Source organism: Acomys minous, assembly GCF_964271855.1.
Source record: "Acomys minous genome assembly, chromosome: 14".
Classification (NCBI taxonomy): domain Eukaryota; kingdom Metazoa; phylum Chordata; class Mammalia; order Rodentia; family Muridae; genus Acomys; species Acomys minous.
Genome location: NC_140496.1, coordinates 55,764,845 through 55,777,876, shown reverse-complemented (window position 1 = coordinate 55,777,876; position 13,032 = coordinate 55,764,845). Strand labels below are relative to the sequence as shown.

The following is a 13,032-nucleotide window of genomic DNA, read 5'->3' as shown; positions in this document are numbered from 1 at the left end:
AATCCCATTTTCAATAAAAACAAAACAAAACAGAACAAAAGCCTGACACATAAATCAAGGCTAATTAGCCTTGAATATTTAGCAAATATTAAGTGAAGGAAATAAACTTCTCATGTTTTAGTAAAATTGTTAATATTTTGCACCTTAAATAAAATTTGAGTGTTGAAATCAAATCTTTGAACTTGTGTCTGTCACCTTAAGCCTGATGGTTACGGTGGGAGCTGAGATAAGGCTGTGCAGGCATCTTGTGCAGCTTGCCTCCCAGCCTGCTCCCCAGATGAGTAAGGGGTTGGGCTTCGTTAACATGAATTTGAGAGAATGAATAACTAGACAGCAGTGGCACATCAATTATTATTGTTGCCATGGTTATGTAATGGTAATTAAGGCAATACTCATATTGCATCAGTTATAAAGCACACCTAGGAAAGTTTTGTGGGTGCCACAGAATGCCTTGTGGTATAAAGTATAAAAATAAACTCATAGTAAGAATATAAACAGGTAATTCTAGGCCAAAAATCACCATGGTGATTCACTCACAAGCTGTACTATTTGTAAGTAAATCGAATATTTTCTAAAAATTACCGATGCTAGGTCCAGGATGCCGTGCAGTCTTCCGGTGTTGGTGAGCCTAACCTCACTAACCATGACAGAGACACAAGCTTCCACATTCCTGTACACAGGGTGTACCTTCTAGCCTTCAGCCCTCAGTCCACGAAGCCCCAGCACGCCAGTGCAGCTCTAGGCCCTGGGATCATGATCACCTGACCAAGCTGGGCCACAAGCATCTACACGGGCACACCTGCCCTGGTTGTGTCCACCTTCAGGGCTGTAGTGGCCCTGCTCAGGCAGTCCTCTCCCAAGGTCTGTGACTCTGTGGTTTCTCACAGTCCATAAGGGGTTTCTAGACAGTGAGGCACAGTGGAGTACGTCTTTAATCCCAGCACTCAGGGAGGCAGAGGCAGGCAGATCTCTGTGAGTTCAAGGCCAGCCTAGCCTACAGAGCAAGCCCAGGAGAGCCAAGGCTACACAGAGAAACCCTGTCTTGAAAAAACAAAACAAAAAAAGACTTCTTTGGTATTTCTAAATTGTCTGAGTTACTGTTTTCTTCTTCCTTAAGGAGACTTTTTGCTAGATCAAGCCATTTTGGGTTACTTGAAAGAAACCCAAAGGAACTAATTAATTACTTCAACAGTTTGTCATCATAAAAGAACGGATGAAAGAAGGTCCCAACAGTGACTCTGAGTCTCTCTCCCTGTGAGCATGCAGACGGTGAAAACCACAGGCATGGTTAACAAGGCCCAATGATTCCTTCCAAACATCAAACTACCCGCAGAGGCTGCAGGATGCCCGAATCAGAAAGTCTTACTCGGTGTCGGTGACGAGGCTCTCCACAATGTCTCCTAAATGAATTTTCCAGGCAGGTCCCCCGCCCATGCCAGCTCCTTTGCACTAAACACAGACTAGCAACTCTGTGGCTGCCTGCAGCTCTTTGGTCTTTCTCCAGACAGCTGCAGCAACGGGTCTGGCCTTCCTCTGCCTGCTGCTTGCTGCCCACCATGACCATTACTTCTTCCTCTGTCCCCCGAAGGAAAGTCTACCTCACATACTCTGGCACAAGGATATAATCCCAGAGGAAAATAAGTTCTTGCCAACCCAGCACTCGCCAGGTTTCCAGCAATGTGTGTTACAGTGCGGGAGACGGCAAGCCTAAAACAGCCCCTCCATTCTAAAGACAGCTATTCAACTGCTTGTAAATCTCTCACATTTCTTTCGGTACTGCAATTTCTCATGTCTGGGGACCAGCCCGGAAGCAAATTGCTTTTGGAAGGTTTCACAAAGCTCTATTCAGCCCTTTGAGGGAGTTATCTAAATGTGGGGAGGGGGCCCCCGCATTCTCAGCTGTGAAGGCATGGGATGTTTTTCGTATGCTTGAGCAATTCAAAAAGGACTTTGTTTTCAAACTTGGCATGTGTGAGGCCCTGGATGAAGACCAGGGCCTTTGACAAGTTTGAAGAAATGGATTTGAAGGAACACAAAAAAATCAGGGCAGCTACTCCCTCCCCTACCTCTGCCCCTCCACAGGCCGACTTCCTTAAGTCCAGGATGAGTCTCCAGCCAATCACCCTGTGTACTGGCAGGTCCACTGCACCAAAAGGCTCACACTGGCTAATCTTCCACTAATGCACTTTCCTTTGATCTCGAACACAGTGTTTCTGTCCACTAGCTACAGCTGTGTCCAACACCATTCCTCTAACAGGTGCAGTGGAATCCAGAGAAAGCTGGGAAATGCTGCTGCCCAACAAAATGACCCCAAACTCCTGATAAGAGAGAGCAGGCTCTCAGTTAGCAAGTGGCCTCCCTCCAGGTTCGGGCAGCCAGCGAGGAGCCCTGGAGACAGAGCTGGCACCTTGGCATTCTACTTTGCATCTACCAAGGTGTGAGGCAGAGTATATGTCCTTCTCTTAACTTGGCCTGAAGTGCCTGAGGCACTGCCACACACAGTGCTGCAAGAAGGCTGTCACTTTAGACTGAGCATGCCAGAAAAGAGACCAAGAGGAGAGGGATGGAGGGAGGGAAGGAGGAAGGATGGACGGAGAGGGACTTTCCTACCTGATGTTCCGGGCTGGCAGTTGCACTGGTAGCCATTTACCAGGTCAATGCAGCGCCCGTCGTTCAAGCAAGGGCTGCTGTAGCATTCATCAACCTGGTCACTGCAGATGGCCCCCATGTACCCAGGGCTGCAGACGCAGGTATAGGAATCGATCCCATCCTGGCACCGGCCATGGTGGCACGGGTCTGGGTCACAGTTGTTGATGTTCTCCCCACACAACACGCCAGTGAAACCTGCGGAAGGAATTTTTTTTTTTACCAGGGAACATGCTGCACCTGCACCCAAAGGCAGTCTGTCCGTTTACCCGGCACATCCCATATCGGGAACAATTTCCACGGCTGGCCTTGAGCAGTGGGAACTGCCTGTTTGATTCAGAATTGGAGCTCGGGAACTCAGGCTCAAAGATGGGGTTGGCCGAACTGCCGCCTTCTCAGCCCCACACTCCCTCCCCCACCCCCCGCCCCACCCCGCATGCTTGTGTCTGAGTATCCTTTCCCCAACCCAACACACAGGCAGTGACTATGGTTTTATGTATTCTGCCTTCTAATTCTGACCCTGGAGACAGAGATGGAGTCTCGGAGCCCCTCCAAGAGTGCTGTGCTACTAGTTTCTAAGTAAATGCTCATTAAAGAAAAGGAATGACGCACTTCTGACCACTTGTATGACAAGGAGATAAGAGTCCCCACGACAAAGAACTAGATCCATGTCCCACCTCTTCCTAAGAGGCTCCAGGAGGTCTCTCCTTCCTTTCATTTTTTAAATTTATTCTTTTTTTTCTGAGTTTTGAAAATCAAATGTAATCGGAAAATGTATGAGGCTACATATTTTTCTCAGTCTTCGTATTATTTTACTTAAGTTAAAAAAAAAATCCCTTAAAGTCAAATGCAGCAAGGACACTTGGGTGTGCCGAAGGACATGACAGTGTCCAGTGGAGTAAGGAGTGGAAGATTCCATCTTGCCTGCAAAGTTGTGCTTTTACTGCTTTTAATTGGGTGGTATAGGTGTGTACACGCCACAGCTCTACGTGTTAGTCTTGTGGGGTGATGCCTGCACCCGCAGCCATCTCACCTGCCCTCCTGTCCCTGGTGCCCGTGAGGCCTGCACCTGCAGCCATCTCACCTGCCCTCCTGTCCCTGGTACCTGTGAGGCCTGCACCCGCAGCCATCTCACCTGCCCTCCTGTCCCTGGTACCCGTGAGGCCTGCACCCGCAGCCATCTCACCTGCCCTCCTGTCCCTGGTACCCGTGAGGCCTGCACCCGCAGCCATCTCACCTGCCCTCCTGTCCCTGGTACCCGTGAGGCCTGCACCCGCAGCCATCTCACCTGCCCTCCTGTCCCTGGTACCCGTGAGGCCTGCACCCGCAGCCATCTCACCTGCCCTCCTGTCCCTGGTACCCGTGAGGCCTGCACCTGCAGCCATCTCACCTGCCCTCCTGTCCCTGGTGCCCGTGAGGCCTGCACCTGCAGCCATCTCACCTGCCCTCCTGTCCCTGGTGCCCGTGAGGCCTGCACCTGCAGCCATCTCACCTGCCCTCCTGTCCCTGGTGCCCGTGAGGCCTGCACCTGCAGCCATCTCACCTGCCCTCCTGTCCCTGGTGCCCGTGAGGCCTGCACCTGCAGCCATCTCACCTGCCCTCCTGTCCCTGGTACCTGTGAGGCCTGCACCTGCAGCCATCTCACCTGCCCTCCTGTCCCTGGTACCTGTGAGGCCTGCACTCACCAGACATCTCACCTGCCCTCCTGTCCCTGGTACCCGTGAGGCCTGCACCTGCAGCCATCTCACCTGCCCTCCTGTCCCTGGTACCCATCAGGTCTAGGACTTAACCTCCCTCCCAAGAAGTCATGCTCCATAGAAGAGGGCTGGGGAAGACAAAGCTGAAGTGTCCCCCATGAAAGGCAATGGTTCCTAAGAAGAAAAGGCCACTCAGCACTGTCCTCACCCACGGTGGCCATTGACTCTGCACCACTGTGAGACAAAGTTTGCTTTCCTGAAATCTGAGGGAAATCACAGGCACAATGCCTATCCGCTAAGAGCCTGTTTTCTAACTCATGTTGTGACTTTACTCTGTTATTTTCTGCTCTGAGGGTCTGCCTGCCTGTGTGAATGCATCTGCGCCACGTATGTCTGATGTCCGGAGGACAGAAGCAGGTATCAGATCCCCTAAAACTTGAGTTACAGATGGTTGTGAGCTGCTATGTGGGTGCTGGATTGTCTGCAGGAGCAGCAAGTGTTCTCAACCACTGAGCCATCTCTCCAGCCCCCACTCATGATTTCTGTCTCAGTCAAAGAAGGAAGACATTTCCTTTTTAAACAGTTTCAAGACCTTCTCCACATCGATGACCTGTACTTCTGCACAGCATGTGTGACGTGGTCTCAAGACCCAGAAATGTATATCTGCTTGGCCAAATCTTCTTGGGAAATAGAATCAAATCACGAGGTGGTTCAAACCCTTCCAGATAGAGCTCTCTGTTGTCAGTCACAGTCGCCTCTCAAGGACACTTGCATCCTAGATGCAGAAGGCCTATGCACTGCATAAAGGCCTGGCTCAGAAGACAAGAGACAGACCACACAGAGAGCCTTGGTGAGAAAGAGAGCTTTCTTTCAGAATTCTCTTCTTCCCAAGGAGCCAGGGAAGCTAGAAGCTCACTGCTGCCCAAACCCTTCCCATAGACACACAGACACCAGCTAAGTAGAACCCCTATGGCAGTGAGAATGAGGCAGGGGCTACAGGCAGGTACTGTGAGAGCATCAGGAAGTCTGCAGCCAAAGCTCTCTCTAGCATGAGCCTGCCGTGGCTGTTAGAATGACTTCTCTTTATGCTCGAGCACTGAGCAGCTACTGGGAGACAGTCACCCTGCTGACAGCGGGAGCTCCCAAGGGATGGAGCGCACGCTTACCTGTGGCGCACTGGCACTCGTAGCCGTTCGGGTGGTCGATGCACTTGGCTCCATTCAGACAGGGAGTGCTGGAGCAGTCATCGATGTCAATCTGGCACACAGGCCCCGTGAAACCTTGAGGAGGCACCGAGGTGACACAAATCAAAAACTAAGCCATCCTCCTCTACTGAAACAGTGGGCCGAATCATTGGCAGAGCATATGCCAGGGGGGTCACCAAGCAGACGGCTCTCCATGTTCGGCAAGTGACTGGAACATCTGGGCAATGCTTAGAGGTCAGGGGCACTAGGCTTCCACCCCTGATCTTTGGAACCTAGAGGTCATCTCCAGAGGAAGCGACAGGTGCCAAGACACTACAGGAAGATGGAATCTCAAGCTAGTGACTAAAAGAAGCTCACTTTGATGACTAAGTAGAGAGACAGCCACTGTCCACAGGAGTCAGCTGGCATGCCTTCAACATCAGCAGAGGCAGAGGGCCTTGGGGGGAAAAAATCTCATGTATGTTGTTGGCCTGGACTTAATGGGATTAAATGTCTTGGGATTTAGGAATATGACTCACAAGGAAAAAATAAAATAAAATCCTGTGCTTCTATGAGGTGTGAGCACTCTGAAATATACACACAGACAGGGAGGTCAGGGGCCGGTCAAGAGCAGACTTGGACTTCAGTCTACAAAAGCCTTGGATACTGGCTAAAACAGTCCCTCACCTCGGCACACACACAGTGTCTCCCAAGCCCTCGTTTTAATGGCTTCCTCATGCACAGCTCCCCCGCATGCATTCCCTCTCTCTCCCTTCCTGTGCTCATCTGGCTTGCTGTTTTGAAAGACCACAGGGGCAGGTGGCGGCGGGCACTTACCAGGGGGACACAGACACTGGAAGCGGTTCACTTTGTCCACACACTTCCCATTGTTTACACACGGGTTGCTCTGGCACTCGTTCACCTCCAGTTCGCAGTGCACACCTTTGAAACCTGCACAAACAGACCACACATGTGGCTCAGAGAGAAATAAAGGGGCGTGCTGGCCAAGAAAGCACAAATGGGCAGATAGCCACAGCCCCTACAACCATGAGCACGTCCTGAGGGACAAAGGGACTTTGCTAGGATGAAAATAGTCCCTGCAGTCAGAAAGATGCAGACACTGGAAGACACTCTTGCTAACGTGAGGAAGGGGCAAGGATGCTATGGAACGGATGTGAAACATCCCTCACAGGCTCAACACCTGGTCCCCAGCTGGTGTGGCTTAAGGAGGTGGTGAAACCCCTGGGAGGCAGGGCCTAGCTGGTAGACTAGCAATGGGACTTTAAGACAATAGTTCACTTTGCTGCTGGTCCTGTTATGTCTGCTGCCCAACTGACCGAAACACGAGGAGCTGCCGCCCACGCCCTGCCCCCACGCCTTCCTCTGCCACAATGGGCTGACTTGCCTGTGAGCCTTTAATTGGTTCTGTCGGGTACTTCACCAGTGACAAGAAAAGTGACCAAAGCAAGGGTTACCCCCAGAACACCAGCAAGACAGCACGTAAACAAAGACCACACAGCCTGTGGCCAATTTCTAATTTCTGGACCTCCAACTCTCTATCGAAAGATTTGTTGGAGTGGAGCTCTTGGGGTGCAGGCCAGAATCAACAAGGGCTTCTTCCCAAGGCTAGAGTGCAGCCATCCCTCATCAAAGAAGAGCCGACCTCTGCTATCGCATCCTCCTGTCTGTCCTCTGAAGAGTCAAGGATGACCCTGCGGAAGAGCCCCAGGACACAACTAGTGTCTCACTCTGGGGAAGTGGCAAGTGTGTAGCTGCATAAGTGTGACTAAAGTCTAACTTTATAAGTGAAATTGGATGGCGTATGTAATCTATCAGGGCATCAGGAAACTCAATGTTTAGAGGATTCGAGTGGGAAATTGCTCCTGAGGTTTTTCCACTGTGTGAAGCTGGAGTTTGACAAGGTGGTAGTGTGTGATTTGGTCTGCTGTTCTAACTGCCCCAGTAGTGTCGTACTCTGCAATTAAGGGGCTCAGAGAGGTGTCCTGACTCAGCTGTGCTCAACCAGCACAGGGAATGACAGGCTGGCAGAGGGCATGGAGTCACTGAGTGCTCTGTCAGCACGGCTGGCCAGCCCCGCCTACCTGGCATGCACAGACAGGTGAAGCCTCCGATCTTATCCAGGCAGGTGGCATCATTCTGGCAGGGGTCTGAATGACACTCGTTGATGTCCATCTCACAGCGAGGCCCCGCATAGCCCTTCAGACACTCACAGTGGAAGGCGCCTTCTGTGTTCACACACTTTCCTGCATGCTCACAAGGGTTACTGTTGGCTGTAATACATAAGAACCAGTTACCAGGACCGAGCACAGCCAGAGCATCCACAAATGTACGTAAGAGTTACAACACAAGGGCCAGCCACACTTGAAGCAAGATCACTCTATCTTCATTAATTTATAAAAAGACATGACCAGAGTGATCTCTACTTTTATGCTGTTCCTTTTCAAAAAAAAAAAAAAAAAAAACTCTTGCTTATATAATGTAGGACCTTATATTAATTTTACTTATTTATTTTTAGTTATGTGCATGTGTGTATGCCTGAAGGCAGAAGATGAGGCCATATTCCCTGGAGCTGGAGTTGTAGGCTATTGTGAGCTGCCTGATGTGGAAGCTGGGAATTGAACCTGGATCCTCTCAAATGTAGGACATAATTAATAGCTGAGCTTTTAGTAAGAATCAAGTCTAGACCTGCCAAAGCATTTAATTCCCAGAATGGGATATACAGGAAAGGTTGATTGTAAACTATGTACGTGGAACAAGGGGGAAAAAAATCAAGGTTTGGGTGTAACAGCTCCTAAAGTACAATACACTCCCACTGAAACACTTGCTGAGCCGACACAACCTCAAAGCCCAGAAAAGCTGCCAGCTACTCACCCATGGCACACTCATCTACGTCCTCTGTGCAGTCGGCCCCCTTGTAGCCCTGTGGGCAGGTGCAAATGTACTGGCCATTCAGAGGGTTGGTATCACACAGCGCCCCCTTGTGACAAGGGTTGCTGATGCAGGCATCATCCAGATGGCACAGGAGACCTGTCCCAGGATAGAGCATAGAGAACATACACAAATCTCTCTTAGAGAAAAGCTTTTTCTTTATCAAAAGTAGGAGAACCTAGATTAACATCAAGATCTAGAGGCAACACCCCCTTCCCCTGATCCTACACTAGGGACAGGCCACAGCCTCAGCTGCTGCTGACAGCCTGGGCTGGGCTGGGGCTCTCTGCCAGAGCTCCCCACCAGGGCTGGGCGTGTAGAGACCAAAGCATTAGAGGAGGAAGGCAGGGAAATGGGGACATCCTGCGGAGAGTACCAGCATTAGCAAACAAAAATAGCAGATGTCCAGTTAACTCTGCATTTCTGATCAATGTGCATCTGTGTCAAACACGCCATGCTTCCTGTGTTTCATCCTGGGTTGGCATCCTCCTCCTCGGGCACGCTACCTAATGACCATGGGCTCAGAACAGAACATCACCTGTCTGTCCTCCCGCAGCCACTGACTCACACCATCATTCCTGCATCAGGTGCGGGGGGGGGGGGGGGGGGGGGGGCGAGCGCCAAATGCCCAGGCATGTGGAAGTGGAGGAGGGAGAAGGCCATACTAGAGCCTTCCTGCTCGGCAGAGTTCTGGTGAGAACCGTATTTTCCAGTCTGTAGTTGGCCAGGGCTTCTTCCACAAAGCTAGAGGTGTGGCTTTGGGAGAGGCAGAAACATAAGAATGCCTCAAAACTGCTGGGACACAGGTTTTCTCGGCGGAAGGACCGTGTGGTGTGTTTGCCTGCACAGTGCTCTGCTACTCTTAAAACTAGAAGCTGTCTGCAGTCTGAAAACTCTTCCTAAGAGACTCTTAGAGGAGTCAAGGTGGAAACAGTCTTCTGAATAAATGGGTAGTTCTCCTTAGAATGACTCCGCGAAGCCCACGGAAGAGTCATCTGGCTTGGAGTTCTGAGGTGCTTCTCCAACCAAGGTCTTGAGGAAGTCCACTGGAGCTGACGGTCTAAGGAAGACAAGTACCCCTTCACTACCAGGCTGCATTCCTGAAGGGTCCGGTGTCATCTCCCTCAGACTGCAACTGACAGCACACAGACACCACATGGAAGAGAAGGGCAGCGACTGGAGGCCTGCTGGCTCCCCAGCTCAGTCGTTCTGTCGGCCTTACCTGCCTTTCCCTCTGGACACAAGCAGGAAAAGGAGGCCACACGGTCGATGCAGGTGGAGCCTGGGGTGCAGGAGGCGAAGGCGCAGTCATCAATGTTCTCGCTGCAGTCATCCCCGCTCCAGCCGTTGACGCACACGCAGCCATAGCCTCCGTTGCGGTTGGTGCAGGTGCCTCCATTCTGACAGGCGTTGGGCTGCAACAGGCACTCGTCCACATCTTCTGTGCAGAACTGCCCTTTTTGGGGGGGAAGACACTGGGTTAGGATCCTCAGGTCACGAATGGTTCGTGCCGTAGGAAACCCCTGACTGACCTGCCGGAAGCTGATACAAGTGGCACCCTCGAGTGCCCATATCCTCTGACCTTGAGTTATCCAAATTAGACAAATCAAAACAGAAATGGCCTTTCTAGAAGTTCTGAAAACATTGAAATTTATCCAGCTACCCAAGCAAAAGGCAACTTCTGCTGATGCCCTGGCTTAAGGAAATTCTTGGGCCAAGAAATAAAAAAGCAGTGCTGGAAAGGCGGCTCAGCAATTAAGAGTACTGGCTGCTCTTCTGAAAGACCAGGGTTTGATTCCCAGCACCACATAGTGGCTTCACAACCATGTGCAACTCTGGGTCCAGAGGATCGAATGCCCTCCTCCGGCCTCTGATGGTACACAGACATGCACGCAAGCAAAACAATTATATATGAAAGAAAGAAAAGAAAGAAGAAGAGAGAGAAGGAGGGGGGGGAGAAAGGGGGATGGGCAGGTAAGCAATTAGCAATTAAAAGCAAGGAGAGGGGCTGAAGAGATGGCTCAGAGGTTAAGAGCACTGTCTGCCCTTCCAAAGGTCCTGAGTTCAATTCCCAGCAACCACGTGGTAGATTATAACCATCTGTAATGAGATCGGGGGTGCAGGCATACTGGTGGCAGAATACTGTATATATTATAAATAAATAGATTTTTTAAAAAAGCAAGGAGAGAAAAGTGTAAGAGATGAAGAAGGGACATAATGAGAAAATAAGGAGGAGCCCCACACACCAAAGCGTAAGGGCTCCTGTTCTGTCTGGATGGTGTTGATGTATATGTCCTGGCTGTGACACTGCAGTAGCCTCACATGATGTCACTACCATGAGACAGTTGGTAAGAGGTCCTAGGTATCTCTCGTTAATTCTCACAACCACGTGTGAAGCCACAATTGCCTCAAAGTAAAGACCATAACTTTTTAAAAGTTAGGACAAGCAAGAATACAGGAAAATGACTTAAAACAAAGAGCCGCAGCAAAGTATAGACATGCAATGAAAAGCCGAGAAGGGAGAGTATGTCAGGCTGAGGGGACAATGTGGGCCACCGCGCTGCCTGGCAGAGTGCACTGAGGGAAGGTGGTGGGCATGTGCTCCTGCAGATGAGCTCTGAGCCCCAGCTACCATCGGGGAGGGGACTCCTGGGAAGGCTCGTGGGCATGGAACAAAGGGATGCCTTGTACTCCTTCCACCAAGGAGGTCATGACCCACAAAGGCAGTCTAGTCCCAGCCACCTGGATTACAAAGCCAGTTAATACACTGGTCTTGTTGGAACTCTTTTAAAGGCAGTTTTGCTTCAAAGGATATCAAAATTAGATTATCGGAATTCTTTAAACCATAACAAGTTCTGAAACCAAACAAAAAATGAATTCATTTCCCCTTTCATAAATAAATAAACAAACAAAATCTTCAATGAGGAATTGAAAGGGGTATTCTGGTTAGAAGTCTCTATGGGAGAAAAAAAAGCACAGAATGTTTGAATTTTTAAAATACTCTTGAATTAAAATATTTCGAGTTAAAAAAAATACTTTGAATTAAAAAAAAAAAAAAGCTCTTCCAGTCCCCAGAACATCTGCCAAATCATATACTGTGCCCAGCTGTGTCATCATCACTTCAAACACGTGCTACGTGAGTCTGGCCTAACCCAACTGACCAGCGCCTCTTCAGCCCAACTTGGCCTTCGTCCCCACTACTACAGAACCAACAGAACTGCCACACTTGTACGTAGCTTCAGGCAAGCCCTGGTCTTTCCAGCACAGGCCTGACAGGATGTGTGTGGATGCCTGGGGTCTCTCCTAAGAGACCTTCATGCTCCGCCCTTCCCTTCATATGTAGGCTGCTGAGAGAGCACTTATAACCACACGTAACCTGGCGTTACTGCTGGATGCAGGGTGAGCATCTGATCCAAGTTACATCACTGTGTCTCTTTCCAAATTATTGGACTGAAAACACCATGCCATAGGACAGATTAATAAGGTGGCTGTTCTGCAGGGAAAGTGGTAATGGTGACCCAAAGTGCACAGTTTGTGGAGCTCAAGCTGTTGGCTCCTGTTGTCCTTGGGTCAGCTGATGGCGAGCCTACTTAGCAGCACAGGTCTGAGCAGGCTCTCTGTGTGCAGCAGGTTTCCTGGTTTGAATGAGGTTCTACCAATCACAACCAAAAGTATCAATGAATGCAGACAGCCTAATTGAGGAGAGGAGGAGCCAGTCAGTAAAGGAGAGAAGAAATGAATGACTTACTGAATGAGTGAGTGAATGAATGAATGATGGAGTGAGTGAGCGAGGTAGTAAGCAGGGTAGTGAATGACTGAGTGAATGATTAAGGAAGAAAGGAAATGAGGAAGTAATGAAAGGAGGGAGTAAAAAAGGGAAGAGGAGGTAGAGGAGGAAAGATGGAAGGAAGGTGTGCAGAATGAGGGGAGGGAGAAGGCGAGTAAAGGAGAGACTCAGAGAGGAACAGAGAGCAGCAGGGCGAGGTCAGAGAAGCAGACACCCACCCAGGGGAGGTGACGTCATTGCAAAACATTCGCTCCCTCATGCTTCTAGCAAAAATGCTACTTCAAAGAATGACAGCTGTGTTGTTAGGATTCAGGCAGGGCCAAGAAATAAACACACGGCCAACAAGGAGGTAAAGGGCTGTTGGAAACGGGGCAATTGCGGAGTCTCGCCTAGTACACTTCCACTAACTCAGACAGCTGTGCTGCCCGTGACCCGGGCTGACGTGTGGAATGCAAACATGTTCCATGTCACCATTCTTCAGCGAGGCCCTGAGATAAATCTGGGTATGAGACACTATGCTTAAAAATATTTCACATATATTTTAATGTACTGTTGTAAGAGAGACTGGGTTAAAAAAAAAAGTAGGTAAAATAATCTTTCCTTGGAAAAGAAACCTGACACTCCTGGGAAACAATACTAATAGCCGGATTGTCTACATTGAGGCAGACTTTGTGAGCTGTCACAAAAGCCATGCCGCTTGTAACTGGACAACAGGCTCAGAAAGGTCAGGCAGGCAGTGAGTACAGCAAAGCTAGGACTGTAACTGGCC

At 49.9% G+C, this 13,032-nt stretch overlaps 1 protein-coding gene across 2 annotated transcripts in view; it reads right to left on the bottom strand.

Moving 5' to 3' along the window:
* NOTCH2 (notch receptor 2) overlaps positions 1 to 13,032 on the bottom strand; it is a 140,733-nt gene that overhangs the window by 42,402 nt on the left and 85,299 nt on the right. For both annotated transcript variants that reach the window (XM_084756815.1, XM_084756816.1), the window contains exons 6-11: positions 9,699 to 9,932; positions 8,420 to 8,575; positions 7,630 to 7,818; positions 6,365 to 6,478; positions 5,510 to 5,623; positions 2,611 to 2,844 (exon numbers count right to left, since the gene is read on the bottom strand). In XM_084756815.1, the coding sequence (XP_084612941.1) occupies positions 2,611 to 2,844; positions 5,510 to 5,623; positions 6,365 to 6,478; positions 7,630 to 7,818; positions 8,420 to 8,575; positions 9,699 to 9,932 (1,041 nt within the window). The remainder of the gene's footprint in view (positions 1 to 2,610; positions 2,845 to 5,509; positions 5,624 to 6,364; positions 6,479 to 7,629; positions 7,819 to 8,419; positions 8,576 to 9,698; positions 9,933 to 13,032) is intronic.